The sequence below is a fragment of the Arachis duranensis genome, chromosome 5, assembly GCF_000817695.3.
Source record: "Arachis duranensis cultivar V14167 chromosome 5, aradu.V14167.gnm2.J7QH, whole genome shotgun sequence".
NCBI lineage: Eukaryota > Viridiplantae > Streptophyta > Magnoliopsida > Fabales > Fabaceae > Arachis > Arachis duranensis.
In genome coordinates this window covers 99,057,359-99,071,997 of record NC_029776.3, presented here as the reverse complement: position 1 = coordinate 99,071,997, position 14,639 = coordinate 99,057,359, and the positions used below count along the sequence as shown (strand labels likewise).

General features: G+C 26.8%; 1 protein-coding gene across 1 annotated transcript; it reads right to left on the bottom strand.

The window, feature by feature from the left end:
- Positions 1-6,884: 6,884 nt before the first annotated feature.
- Positions 6,885-10,527, bottom strand: LOC107491400 (cytochrome P450 82A3). The gene is made up of 3 exons (XM_016112250.3): positions 9,672-10,527; positions 8,426-8,581; positions 6,885-7,749 (listed from the first exon to the last, which is right to left on the bottom strand). Exons 1-3 carry the CDS (start codon positions 10,446-10,448, stop codon positions 7,120-7,122), a joined length of 1,563 nt encoding a protein of 520 aa, XP_015967736.1. The 5' UTR covers positions 10,449-10,527; the 3' UTR covers positions 6,885-7,119.
- Positions 10,528-14,639: the final 4,112 nt, after the last annotated feature.

Sequence of the window (14,639 nt, the reverse complement as noted above, 5' to 3'; positions counted from 1 at the left end):
ATTTCAATAATATATATTAAAAATAAAATAAAATACGTCAATATGTAGATATTTAATATGTCTAAGTATGTCTAAAAAATATTTTATATTTTTTATTAGGACAATTAAATTCAAAAGATATACGTGTTAAACGAATTAAATATTAAATGAGTATTGTATTCAAAATATATGATACGTAAATACGATAATTTAGTGAAATATTTGTATTTTATACTCTTTTTTGTTTTTAAATAAGTGTAATTTTTATTTTTTATTTATTAAAAAATTAATATATCTAAACAAATAAATATACTAATTTTTTAATAAATTTAAAAAATGAAAATGACACTCATTTTAAATAAATTAATTTTTAAATGAATTTAAAGAATGAAAGTGACGCTTATTTTAAAACGGGGAGAATAGGTTTATACCGAATAAGATTCTTTTTATGACTATTGTATATATGTATTGACTTTTCATTAAATTTACTCCACGTCTATGCAAGGGAAAAATTAGTGAGGTTGTGAAGTGAGAATCATCTGCCTAGTTATGATACTAAATTGCTAATGGTAGTTAAAAAGGAAGGTTCAAAAAATCCACACACTTAAAATTTGATCTTAAACGTTTAAAATGAAAAAAATGTTAGGAGATTAACACCTCTTATTAATATTAATTAAACCCTCACCAACCTCATCCTTTCCTCGCTCACTACAAATCTACAATTTCACCACCACCACCTCACTCATCTCAACTACCACAATCACAACGTTTACAAATAAAAAATCATAACTAACAATACAGCCAACTATAGGTGTTTACGGTGCAGTTTTGATCAATTTTATATCAAAAATTTATCTAATTTAAATATTAATTTTATTAAGTACGATTTTAGTTCTTATAATTTAGGCTAAAAATTTTATTCGTTTTCAATCTTTTTTTGCATATAAAATCTTCTTAAAGTTCAACTTAATTTTAAAATTATCTTTCAAACAATTATACCATCATCCTACCTAACACAATTTTCTTATTTCCTCTCTTGCTCTGTTTCCTCATCTTCTTTATCTTGTTAAGTGATTTTCATGAAGTTGTTTCTCTCAAAGAAGGATTTTAATTCTCAAAATCAGTTCTCAACAATTGGAACACTTCCAATTTGCTCACCATTTGTTCATGGACCGGAATTTAATGCCATCGGGAGAGAGTCGTTAACGTTGACTTAACAAATTCCAACTTCTATGACTCTGTTTCTCTTTCAATCTCTCATCGGCCAGCCTCAAGTTCCTCAACATCTCCAGCAACTAGTTCAGTGGCTACCTCCATTGTAATTACTCTCTAACAATAAAAGTTTCAAAACAAAACTCGCAAACAAAAAAACAGCGAACAACAATGAAAATTCTAAAACAAAATTTGCATTTTAAAGAATAATAAAATTAACAAATCAACAAGCAGAAATAAAAAAAATTTGCATTTCACAACATCAACAATAAAAAGAAGCAGAATTTAGTACCAAAAAATCACCAAATTTACATTTCAAATATTAAAGAATTAACAAAATTAAAAATAAAATGGAATTAGAACCCTAATTCAAAAGTGAAAAGAAGCAGTGACGAGTGACGAAGAGCAGATGCAAAACTGCAAAACTGCAAAACGACGAGGATGTTAAAATAAATAAATAAATTTTTTAATTTATAAAATATTCACGATTGAATTTGATCAATTTTAAAGAGTAGATCCAAAATCTAATCCAATCTATACGATTTGCTAAAAATAAGAACTGATCAAATTTAAATTAGTATATTTTAATAAATTTAATTTAAATTTATTTGAATGTGAACACTTCTATAACCAACAACATTAGTCAAACTAAATGAAAGAAAAGACAAGATTGAGATTAAGATTTAGAGATAAAAAAAAAAAGAAATAACACAAAAAAAAAGAATGTAAAGATAATAGAAGTAATCAGTGATGGAACTTGAATTTTTACATTAGTGTAGCCAAGTTCTTACAAATATTAAATCTACAACTACTTTTAGCTTTAATTTTTTTATTATAATGAATTTATTCTAAAAACACCTTTTAAAAGTATAATAATAAAAATTCTTAGAATTTTTTATCGGTTTAAGGCATTGAAGATGTAAAAAAAAATTATGTTTTCACTAACTTTTAATAAAATATAATTTTTAAACCAATTGTAACTTAAAAAATTTTTTATATGTGTACATAAAATAAAGAAAAGTACTTAATCTTATTTTAAGAATTAGAAAAGAATATATTTTACATAATAATTATTCAACCACTTATTAAAAAATTAATATAATCTATAAAATTATTATAAAAATTTATACCAAAAATATATTTAATAAATGGGTAAATTACATTTTTTTCTCTGAAATTTGTTAAAAATTTTAAAAATATTCCTAAGTTTTAATTTGTTTCAATTTTGTCCTCAAGTTTTCGATTTGTATCAATTTTACCCTTATTACTAATTTTTTGATAATTAATATTTTTTTTCAAATATAACCCTCCCTTATTATACCTATCATCATTATCATCACAACCCTCTATCTCTCTTTCTTTCTTTTTTTTCATCCTCACCGTCATCTCCACCACCATCATCATTATTGAGTAACTACTGTAAACCTCTTCCTTCATCGTCACCGGTCAAACCTCTCATTCTCCTTCTTTCTCCTTTCTTCTTTGACTCTCCATCTCCATCACTACCATCTCCATTGAATTCCAATCTTCGATAACCACCACCCATTTTCTTCTTCTTCGCACAAACCCAGCAACAACAAAGCTATCGCTCTTCCTCCTTCTCTGTTAGCAAACCCAACCTCATTAATTATTAGTACTAGTTGGGTTAATACCTTTTTTTTGTTTCCATATTTCACACAAAGCAAAGCAAAATTATTTTGCTGCCACACCAACCTGAAACCCTGACCCAACAACAAAGTTTCTTCTTTTTTTTTGTTTCCAGATTTCACACAAAGCAAAGCAAAATTCTTTTGCTACCACACCAACCTGAAATCCTAACCCTAACAACAAAGTTTCTTCCTTTCAATATTACTCGTACTATACCTCATTGAAAAATTAATAACACAAAAAATTAAATGACAAAGAACCAAACATGATCCATTTCAACACACTTCTTTTCATTTCTCAAAATGTCAACATCCAAAACAAACAAATTTATCATCATGACTACAATCATACTCCAACCTCCTTCCCTCTCCCAAAAACAATTAAATAATTAAAAAAAGAGAAAAAAATAAGAAAAAGAGGTGGATGAGAGAAAATACCACATCTTTAATCACCTGTATCATCAAAAAGTATGATTTTTTAAAAAAAAATTTATTGTTGGGCAAAAATGCATGCTTTTTGAAATTTCAATGAACATATTGAGAGTAAAAAGTGATAAGAGCGTTGCTAGAGGGATCCTGCGAGAAGAGCTCCTCCAAAAATCGGTTCCATAGAACCTATCCCACATCTCATTTTCTGTTTGCTAACAGAGAAGGAGGAAGAGCGATGACTTCGTTGTGTCTGGGTTTGCGCAAAGAAAAAGAAAAAGGGTGGTGGTCATCGAAGATTGGGGCTCAACGGAGATGGTGGTGATGGAGATGGTGGTGATGAAGATGGAGAGAAAGAAAGAGAGACAGAGGGTTGTGATGATGATGGTGGTGGAGAGGACGGTGAAAATGAAAAGAGAAAAAGAAAGCGAGACAGAGGATTGTGATGATGATGATGATAGGTATAATAAGGGAAGGGTATATTTGGAAAGAAAAATATTAATTATCAAAAAATTAGTTATAAGGATAAAATTGATGCAAATCGAAAATTTGAGGAACAAAATTGAAACAAATTAAAACTTAGAGATATTTTTTAAACTTCTAGCAAACTTCAAGGACAAAAAATATACTTTACTCTTAATAAATTAAAAAATCTAAAAATTAATTAATTAATATTTATATATATATATGCAATTAAAAATTTTTTTTGAAGGGGAACGAAGTCCCACAGTAGCTCCGAATTTTTTATTTATATAAATTAAATAATTACAATAATTATCAATTTGCGTAATTTGTAGCATTTTTACAAAAATGTGTTATTTGTCATATTTCGTTTACACAGAAAACGAATTGAATTTACACGTATTTCGTTCACACTGTAAACGAAATAAGGTAGACGACCTGACACGTGTATATTTTGTTTATATTGTGAACGAAATACGTGTAAATTCAATTTATTTACTGTGTAAACGAAATACGTAGAAAAATAATTCGTTTACTGTGTAGGTGATGTCTTAGAGTGTGATCGTGCACTCACCCCATGGTATGTAGAAAGTGTGAGTTTTTGGACGTCACCATTCTACGAATGTCGTGATCATCGCGTTATTGAACAAAAGGTCTCTCAGTGGGGCGGCGTCTCCAAAACCAGCATCTCTCAAATATGGGAGAATGACATCGGGTGATAAGACTCTATGGCTAACTCTCCGAGATAAAATTAGTCATCCCAACTGGTAAACAAAAACGAAAAAAAAAACACAAGTATAATAAAAGTTTTCACATTACATGCAGCACTCTCGGTCATTATTATTAATGTATACTTTTATATCACTTTAAATTTAATATATAAAAATTTTCAAATATTTTATATAATCATTAGATAATATATTCTTGTATATTTAATATGTTATTTAATAAAAAAATAATTACATTTATTAAATGAAACATAACATAATTAAATGTGTTTGTGTAATTACTTTAAATTTTGGTTGCATAAATTACATTGGTTAAAGGTTTTTAAGTTTAACATACATAATATCATGTGATAAAATAACATACACCAACCGAATCCCTAACTCAAAGTTGTTCTAATATTCTATAAAAACATTCAAACTACTTACAATTACTATTACTATAACTAGAATTTATTTAGGTACTACTTCTACAATCAACTACGTATAGTATAGGGCCAACATAACAACATATCTCAAGTACTATAAACCTATGTAATAAAATAAATAACAATACCAACTTAAAAGTCTTCTGTTCCCGCGACATGCCATGTGGCATTCAGCCTGCTAATGTCTTCATCGTCTGCTATAATGTTCAACTGAGTTTCTGGTTTGGTTAAACAGGAATAAAATGGATAAAAAGTGTTGAAAAAACAGTGAACTTTGACTTCTTCTAGAACTATAAATGAAACCCCTTAAATAGACGTCCGTGAGTGTATTTTGTTTACAATATAAACGAATTGAATTTACGCATATTTCGTTTACACTGTAAATGAAATAATAACATTTCAGAACATGTGTGCAAACATTATAAAACCGCGCTTTTTGAACCTTATTTCATTTACAATATAAATAAAATATGCATAAATTCAATTTGTTTACACTGTAAACAAAATATGACATATAATGCATTTTTATAAAAACGCTATCCATTACGCAAATCAGTAATTAATATAATTATTTAATTTATATAAATAAAAAATCCCACTAGCCCCTTGGTTCCGCCACGGGAAGCAACGATGGTCAAGGTTGTGATTGTAGTGATAGTGGCTAGTTGTTGTTGTTATTGAGGGCCATAGTCACGAAGGATCCAAAGGGCGACGATTGAGAGTGAAGATAAAGCACGGACACTGTTGTCGTGGATATGTCACCGATACTCTTGAAATAGATTAAATACCAAAAAAAAATTATTTTTTTAATTATTATTTATTATTCATTATTTATAATAATAAAATATTAATTATTATTTATATATTTTGTTATATTATATTCTTAGATGTATCGTATCATATCTTATATTTTTATATAAATATTATATCGTTGTATTTATGTCGTGTCAGTATTATGTGTAGTATCTATACTTTTTAGGATAACACTAACACTATGTTTGTTTGAAGAGAAAATAGAAAGAAAAAAAAGAGAGAAAAAAAAGGAAGAAAAATGATTATTTTTCATTGTTTGATTATAAAGAGAAAATAAAAAAGAAAGAAAAAGAGTAAAAAAAAACTGATGGACTCACCAATTTTTTTCTCTTCAATATTAAAAAAAAGAAAAAAAATTATATTTTATAATATAAAAATAAAGTTGTCTTTTTATAATATTTATTTCTTTTTTATTTTCCTTTCATCCAAACACATCTAAACAAAATAAAAATTCATTCAATTTTTTCTTTTTTTTTTTTCTATTTCAATCAAACATAGCCTTAAAAGATAATGGATTGGTGAGAGTGAGAGAAGAGGTAGTGGTGGCGTCAGGGTGATAGTAGAAATGACTATAGAGATGAGGTGGTGGTGGTGACTGATAAAAAAATTAGTATAAGATAGTGGCGGTGGTGGTATGGAAGAATAATATTCAGGATGATTGATGGAATGACCATGATGCTCATAAAGAAAAATAGGAATAGTATTAAAAAAATAAATATGTTAATTAATTATTGATTGTCTAAAAATTTAAAAAAATATATTTTAAATGATAGTAATAAAATTAAAATTTGAGTTAAATTTTAATGCATTAATAATTTAAAATATTTTATAAAATTATTTAATTATATTTATTTTTTTTAAATAACTATTTAAGGTGTTAATATAAAAAATAATTAATTTTAATGTATATATAAAACTGTTTTGCAAATAATATAATTATCACTGCATCCTCAACTTCCATTATCAATCCAAGTTAAAGTGATTGACTTAATAATTCTATGAATTTATAGAAAAGAAGAGTAGGTGAGTTCAATTTTCATCTATTTCACTATACATATATAATAATATTTAATTATATATTATAATATATTAAGAGTGTGGATTCTTTACTACAACTTGAATTGCTAACCCTATTATTGGACCAAATTTGATTCGATTAGATATCCGCAAATAAAGTTAGTATTTACCCATCGTAGTGAAAAATATATATTATTTTTTCCCATGCCAATCTATCATAGTGAGATTACAAAGCAAAATGAGTAAACAAGATCACCAATATAATTTGAACATAGCTACTAAATGATGAAAGCAGCGATGCATCTACATCATAATCATTTGGATTTTTGTATTTTATAATGAATCACATTGGATAGCTAGATTCCTTCGCCTACATGATTTAACAAAGTGACAACACACATAATCACACATCTACATGGTTTCATAGCAGTTGGGAGATAAACGTGGCTTAACCATAATCTTTAGTGGGGTAGCTTTAGCATGGACCAATCCAATAGTTCCACCCATATCAACAGGTTCATTATATGGATTTGATATTTCAAAAGAATGCAGAAAATTAGCCAAGATAAAGTGAATCATTTGAAGGCCAAAGGAAATTCCAGGACAAACCCTTCTACCACTTCCAAAAGGTAACAACTCAAAATGATGACCCTTAACATCCACATCTTTGTGAGTTGTGAGAAATTTTTCTGGCGTGAAGTCTAAGTGATTTGACCAAACACAAGGGTCGTTGTTGATTTTCCAAAGATTTGCAATTAGCTTAGTTCCCTTTTCGATATGGTACCCACCTAAAGTGCAATTTTCTGAAAATTCATGAGTTGCTGTAAGAGGAGCGGGTGGATACAATCTTAATGTCTCCTTGATTATGGCTTGAAGATATATTAATTTATTTGTATCTGACTCACTTACACATCTCTCTTTTCCTATTTCCTTCTCAAGTTCTTCTTTTGCATTTTCCAATGTATGAGGATTTTTCAGTAGCAGACTCATTGCCCATGTCATGGTAATTGAAGTTGTTTCAGTTGCTCCTATAATCATATTCTACAAAATAAGCACAAGTGACATATATGAGAAAAATGGTCTACGTACTTAGTAATTAACCAACATTAATCTTGTATAAGAAAAATAATTGTGCTAAAAGCCTACATTTTAAAAATATTATAAAAGAAAATACTTTATTAATAAAATTATTAGAAATATATTTTTTATATTTTCAATGCATTTAATGAAACAAAAACTTTTAAAAAATCTAATATTTTATTTTTAAAATGTATTTCTACGAACAAAAATTTTAATTTGTTATTTACAAATTAAAGTTTTGAAACCATAGAAAAAATAGAAAACTCCATTATGATATGAAAAGAAAAATAAGATTTTGTTTCCTTTTTCGATTTTTAGAATTCTATAATAGATTTAATTTTGATACACTGACATTGCAAAACATTTTATACAGACGTACAATTGCAGCTGTTTTTTTAAATGACCATTCATACGATAATGTAAAAGATAATTATTTTTGCTAATATGACGCTATATAATTAGATGCACTTGTAAAATAATTTTACACTTGACATTGCATAAAATTAAATTCTTCTATAATAACTAGCAGAAAATAATAAAATATTGTTTTCCATTTTCTCCCCTTTTTTGTTTCTTTAAACTATCTCAAAAAATATTGAAAATAGAAGCATAAAATAAATCGAGAGTACATACATACCAATATTGTGGCTTTGATTATGGTATCAGCATCAAAAGTATCAATCTTTGCATCTGAAACCACTGAAAGCAAGACATCAATGAAGTCTCGTTCATTTGCATCCTTTTTACCCAGATCCATCATTTGGAGATGCTCATCTAACCATTCAGTCAAAATCTATATCATACAAACAAGTGAAATTAAAACATTTGTTCAAATTTAAGAAGTTTCAATGTAGAATATATGTATATAATACTGGTTAATTAAGAAGAATTTAAAAAAAAAATTAGTCTAAGTTAATTTGTTCTCAAAAGATTTCATACTTTAATTCGGTCTCTAAAAAATAGTCATATATCATGTTTATATTTTTAATATTGTCTATCATATAATAGTAACACGTCAACAAAAAATGAAGAAAAAGATCAACTTAACCACATAATGTCTTTTAGAAATCAAATTGACATATTAATTTATTAAAAATATTTGATAAGAAAATAATAAAATATAATTAAAATTTATTTATTTAATATTTATTAATTATTACTAAAATTAATAAATATTAAATAAAAAAAGTTTGAGTTTTTGTCTTTTTGGTTTCCTAGTAACCAAATTGACTCGAAAAATTTTAGGGAACCACTCAGATAAAGACGTTTAAAATGTCTTTTTTTTAAGATTTTTTTTAGTAACTAAAATTTAACTCATAATGATTAAATTAGGTTATTTTTGTTAAAATTATGCCATACAAATTAAGTTGACCGAAAAAATAGTGAATCAAATTTTGAATTTGTCTAAATTAATATTATTTTTTATAGAAAATTACTACAATACCCTTATTATAAAAAACGACTAAAATACTCTTATTATATATATTAATTTTGAAAATCCTAAATTCTAACATTTTACTTCTCTGCCATTATATGATTAAGATTTAGAGTTTTTAAAATATATATATATATAATAAAAGTATTTTAGTCATTTTTTATAATAAGAATATTGTAGTCATTTTTTATGAAAAATAATATTAATTTAGACCGGTTTAAGATTTGATTCACTAATTTTTCGGTTAAATTAATTTGTCTACCCTAATTTTGACAAAAATAATATGGCTTAATCGATTATATGTGTTAAATTTTAATTAATAAAAAATATCTTTAAAAAAATAGACGTTTTAGACGTCTTTATCTGAGTGGTTCCAAAATTTTAATTGTCAAACCTTAAGAGAAATTCAAAAACAAGAATAAACAAGTATATGTGATAGCACAAAAACCTTGTCGAATTCCTTGGCAATTTCTTTCATGGCCTTCTCATGACCCCCAATATCCAACCACCTTAGAGAAGGAATAGCATCTCCAACAGTGAACACTCCAAACAAACGCAACAAATCCTTAACACATTTCACACACCTTTGTGCCTTTTCCTCATTCTCCGACTTCATTGCGCCAAAGAATCTCTTCCCAGCAATCATTCTAAGAACCATGTTGAACGTCAATTCTGCGAACCATTGCTTTATGTCCACCAACACGTAGCCAGACTCATCCTTCTTAGTGGACCAAACGCCAAGGAGCTCCTTTGTTGAAGCTTGAACTTCGGAGACACGAATGTCACGTAGAAGCTCCATGCGGCGGTTTGAGAGAAGTTCTGAGGTAACAATCTTGCGCATTTCGCGCCAATATGGATCGTATGAAGCGAAGCCGAACATGGCCTGGTTGTAGGATAGATTTTCAATTGCAATGAGTTTGGGGCGAGAGGAAGCAGCCTTGTCATTCTTGGTGAAGCATTCTTTAGCCATTTCGGAATTGCTTAGTACTACAATCTTTGTGGAACCAAGCTTGATGGTGAAAAGGGGTCCGTATTTGTTGGCCATGGCTCCTAAAGTTATGTGGAGTGGCTGTGAACCATGGAAGAGTAGAAGGTGGCCAAGTATAGGCAATGCACCAGCCACCAGCGGAGGTTCTTTCATGGGACAAACATTTGAGGAATGAAACAAAAGAAAACAGAGTAAGATGGTAAGAGAGAGGATTCCGATTGCAACGACTAAATCCATTTTTGATGGATAAGCTTTTGTGTGTGGACTGTGGAGCTGCAGAGAAGATGGGATTATTTGTGGAAAATTCTACTGGGCTCTGGGAGAATATTCATAGTTATTTTCTGGCCTCCACTCATGTAAGAGCCGCCAAAACATCCTTTTCTAAAGATGTTTATTTGATTATAATTAAAAAACGTGTTTTAAAAAGCTTGCGTTAATTATAAAAATATAAACTATGAATAAAATTGAATTAATAACTATATTAAAAGATTTAAGGAAAAAATAGACTAAAAATTAATATAATTCTAACTAATATGAATTCAAATGATATTAAATTTCTTAGATAAATATAATATAATTTTTTTAAAATCTCACTTTTACGATAAAAAATTATTTAGAAAAGTCAAAAATAAATAGAAATTGTTAATCGAAAAATAGAATAATTAACAATAATAATTAGTAAATTAAAATATAAACTTTTTTATGAGAATTTAAAATGATAATTTTACCTAACTACATCTTGTAGAACAGGAATAATAATTAATGAGTTGGACTATATGAGAGGTCGAAGAGGAAGACACAACAAATGAGATTGTTAACCCATTGTTGATGGTTTTAAAACATTGTAGAGATTAAATATGTGTGCAATCTTTTAAATTTACACATCTTCCTAACAAATTAAAAAAGAGTCGGTAGACATTATTTTCAAAATAATAATAATAAACAAGAATATACTTTAGACATTGAATAGTGACTTAATTACCAATATCCGATATTCTATCGAGGACAACACGGAGACTCCACGGACATCTTGTATGTTACAGATTGCTTACAATGCACATGGTACTTTAATTGATTCGACTCCACAACCATGTACTCAACACTTCTCATTGCTTTTGAATCTGTGATCAATGTGAAATTCCACACCACCATCTATGTTGTAATCATCTCCACCTTTATTGGAAAATGAAGTTTTTTCGTGCATTGCGTCCAAATCTAATGTATAATAGTGACTGGGTATAACTGACAACTCTAGAATTGATTTTGGGTAGGAAGAAGATACTGAATTGTTCCACTGACAGGAGTCTCTAGTACAAACTCCTCCTCATCATCCTCAGAAGAATCACTTTCGTTGCTATCAACAACATATTCTTCATCCGATTTCTCGCTGTCCACGTCCATGTCATGTGTACCACTGGACTAGCACAGTGCAAAGGTGAGTCATTTTGGACAAAATTTGAGTGTCCAAAACTACCACTACCAACATTACCAAATTTCGCAGAAAGCTCCATCACTTATTCAGCTATGATTCTCCTATGGACATCAAACATCAAGCGCACATGCTCGTGGCTATCAAGCCAAAAAACACAAAACCTGAAGTACTCGATTTTCTATTGGTGCTAACAACTTATACCCAATCCTTCCAACCTCATTTGTCCCATTAGCACCGAAAATTGTCAATATCAAACTCTTTATTAACTCAGACAAAGAGTTTAGTCTCTAAGTGCGAAAGAGAATAAGACTATCACACTCAAACACAGCTCCATTGTCACTATTTCTTATGTGACAATTGCAATATACACTTACAACAATATATCCACTACCACTAGACATTTTTACTAAATTTATTGAAAAAACAGAGAAGAATAAGTAAAAGTTTTGTGGAGAACACTAATACTTGCAGATCCTTTTATAGTTGGTCGAAATTTATCGTATTCTATCTTGTTTAGAGTGTAAATAAAATAGTTTTTCATGTATCTTGTTTACACTGTAAATGAGTTGAGTTTAAGTGTATCTCATTTAAAATGTAAATTAAATGAGATACATGTAATTCTCTCTCATGTATCACGTGTGTAAATGTGATACATTCAACGCAAAATATGATTTATTTCGTTTATATTGTAAACTAGGTACACTTAAATTCAGGGGCAGAGTTAGATGAAATATTAAAAGGGGATCAAAAATATTTACATAATAAAATTTTAAGGGATACTAAACTGAAATTTATATATAATTTACATGTAAAAAATTAAAATTAAAGAACTATTGCCCTCCTTTGTCACTATATGGCTCCGTCCCTACTTAAATTCAATTTATTTATAGTATAAATAAAATAAATAAAATTATACAAATTAATAAATATTTTATAAATTATATATATTAATAAACAAAAAATTAAATTATTTATTTTAAAAAAATTGGATGTTAGCTACTCATAATAATCTCCTAATAAAGGAATTTGGAGCAACAGATAAACTCAGAAAATTCAAGAATAATACCATGATTATTAGAAACCAAAAGACACTATAAGAAAATAGTTATTTTGACACTTTACTTTTTAACATCCTAATTAAATGTCAAAATTAATATATATTTTGATAAATATTACAAATGTCAAATTTTCTATATTTTCTTGACAAAAAATTTAACCGTAGAAAATTACTCCTCAATTTTGACACTCATTTGTTTTCAATTTACTCTACTATTTTTTTTCTTTTTTGGGCTCTGTTAATTTTGACATCACACTGCTCTCAGTTTAGGATTATACTACTCATTCTTTATCTTCAAAATCTCAATTTATTCTTTAGTTTCAAGATCACATCTCATTCTTTGTTAAAATTTTTTGTTGAGAATATTTTATAGTCAATAAGTGTCAAAATAAATAGTATTTTTGACAATTAATATATATCACAGAAAATATGTTCTCAAAATTTTCTAACAGATTATTTTTGACAGCCAATATTTATCAAAATAAGATTTAAATTTTTTTCACAAATCGCTTATATGTTAAAAATACTATTTTTAACAAAACTTTTATTAACATATTTTTATAGTTAAATAGTATCAAAAATTTTTTTTGACAAATTTTAATTTTTTTTTACACACTATAATCCTCAAAAATAATCTATATTGTTATAGTGAGAAGATATTAGAGAAAATAATCTGTTTATTTACTATGTGAATCTATTATATATGTGTCATATAATAACAATAACAGGTACCACATATTTATAAGTGTCAAACAAATTAAAAGAAATTACAAAAATAATTATCTAATTTAAATTTAACTATAATTTTAAATTAAATCAAACTATTATTCACCTGGCACAAATAATATTAGAGAGAAGTTTAAGGACGAACAATACTTTTAACCAATAATTCAAATTAACTAACATCTTTAGTTCAATAATATAACTTTATAATTTTAGTCATATTTTTTAAATATTATTAAATAATTATTTATTAAAAATAATAAATTATATTAATTATGTACCATTAACCATAATATTATTCATAAAAAAATAGCCTAACACTGAAAAAAAAAAGACCAATAATTATGATGCTGATATTACAAAGCAAAACGGAAAGAACAAGATTCATCAATCATCATCACCGTCACCATAACATTAACTACGGAATAATTATTTAAATCAGTCTCTAAAAATTTTAAAAATAGATATTTTAATTTTTTAAAAAAATTAATATATAAAAATATTTTTAAAATTTTACTCCAATAAATAAATTAGTCTTCAGTTTATTTTTTGATAGAATAATTATTTAAATTAGTTCTTAAGAATTTTAAAAATAGATATTTTAGTCTCAAAAAAATTAATACACAAATCAATTTTCAACATTTTTCTTCATCAGACATAATAATATTTTGTCCAAAAAATAAAATATTAATAATAATAATAATAATAATAATAATAATAATAATAATAATGTTTAATAAAATTATTAGAAATTATTCTACTAAAAATTTAAGGTTAAAATTATTTGATATTTTTGTATTTAATATGATTAAAAGATGTCCTATTTTTAAAAATGTGTTTATATTAAAAGAAAATATTTTAATTTGAATTTTAAAGTATAATTATTCACCTTATTACTTGTTTCTAACGAAAAGAGTGTATTAATATACTAGTGACATCGTTCACGTACATAAAACTAAGTTAATAATTATAAAAGTTGACATATAGTAAAAATAAAATAGATGGAGAACTGTTATGTCTGACATAAAAAAACGTTGGGAATTAATTTATGTATTAATTTTTTTTCGAAACTAAAATGTTCGCTTTTAAAATTCTTGAGAACTGATTTGTATAATTACTCTATCAAAAAATAAATTAAGAACTGATTTGTCTACCAAAATAAAATTTTAAAAATTGATTTGTATATTAATTTTTTTTAAAGACTAAATAAAATATT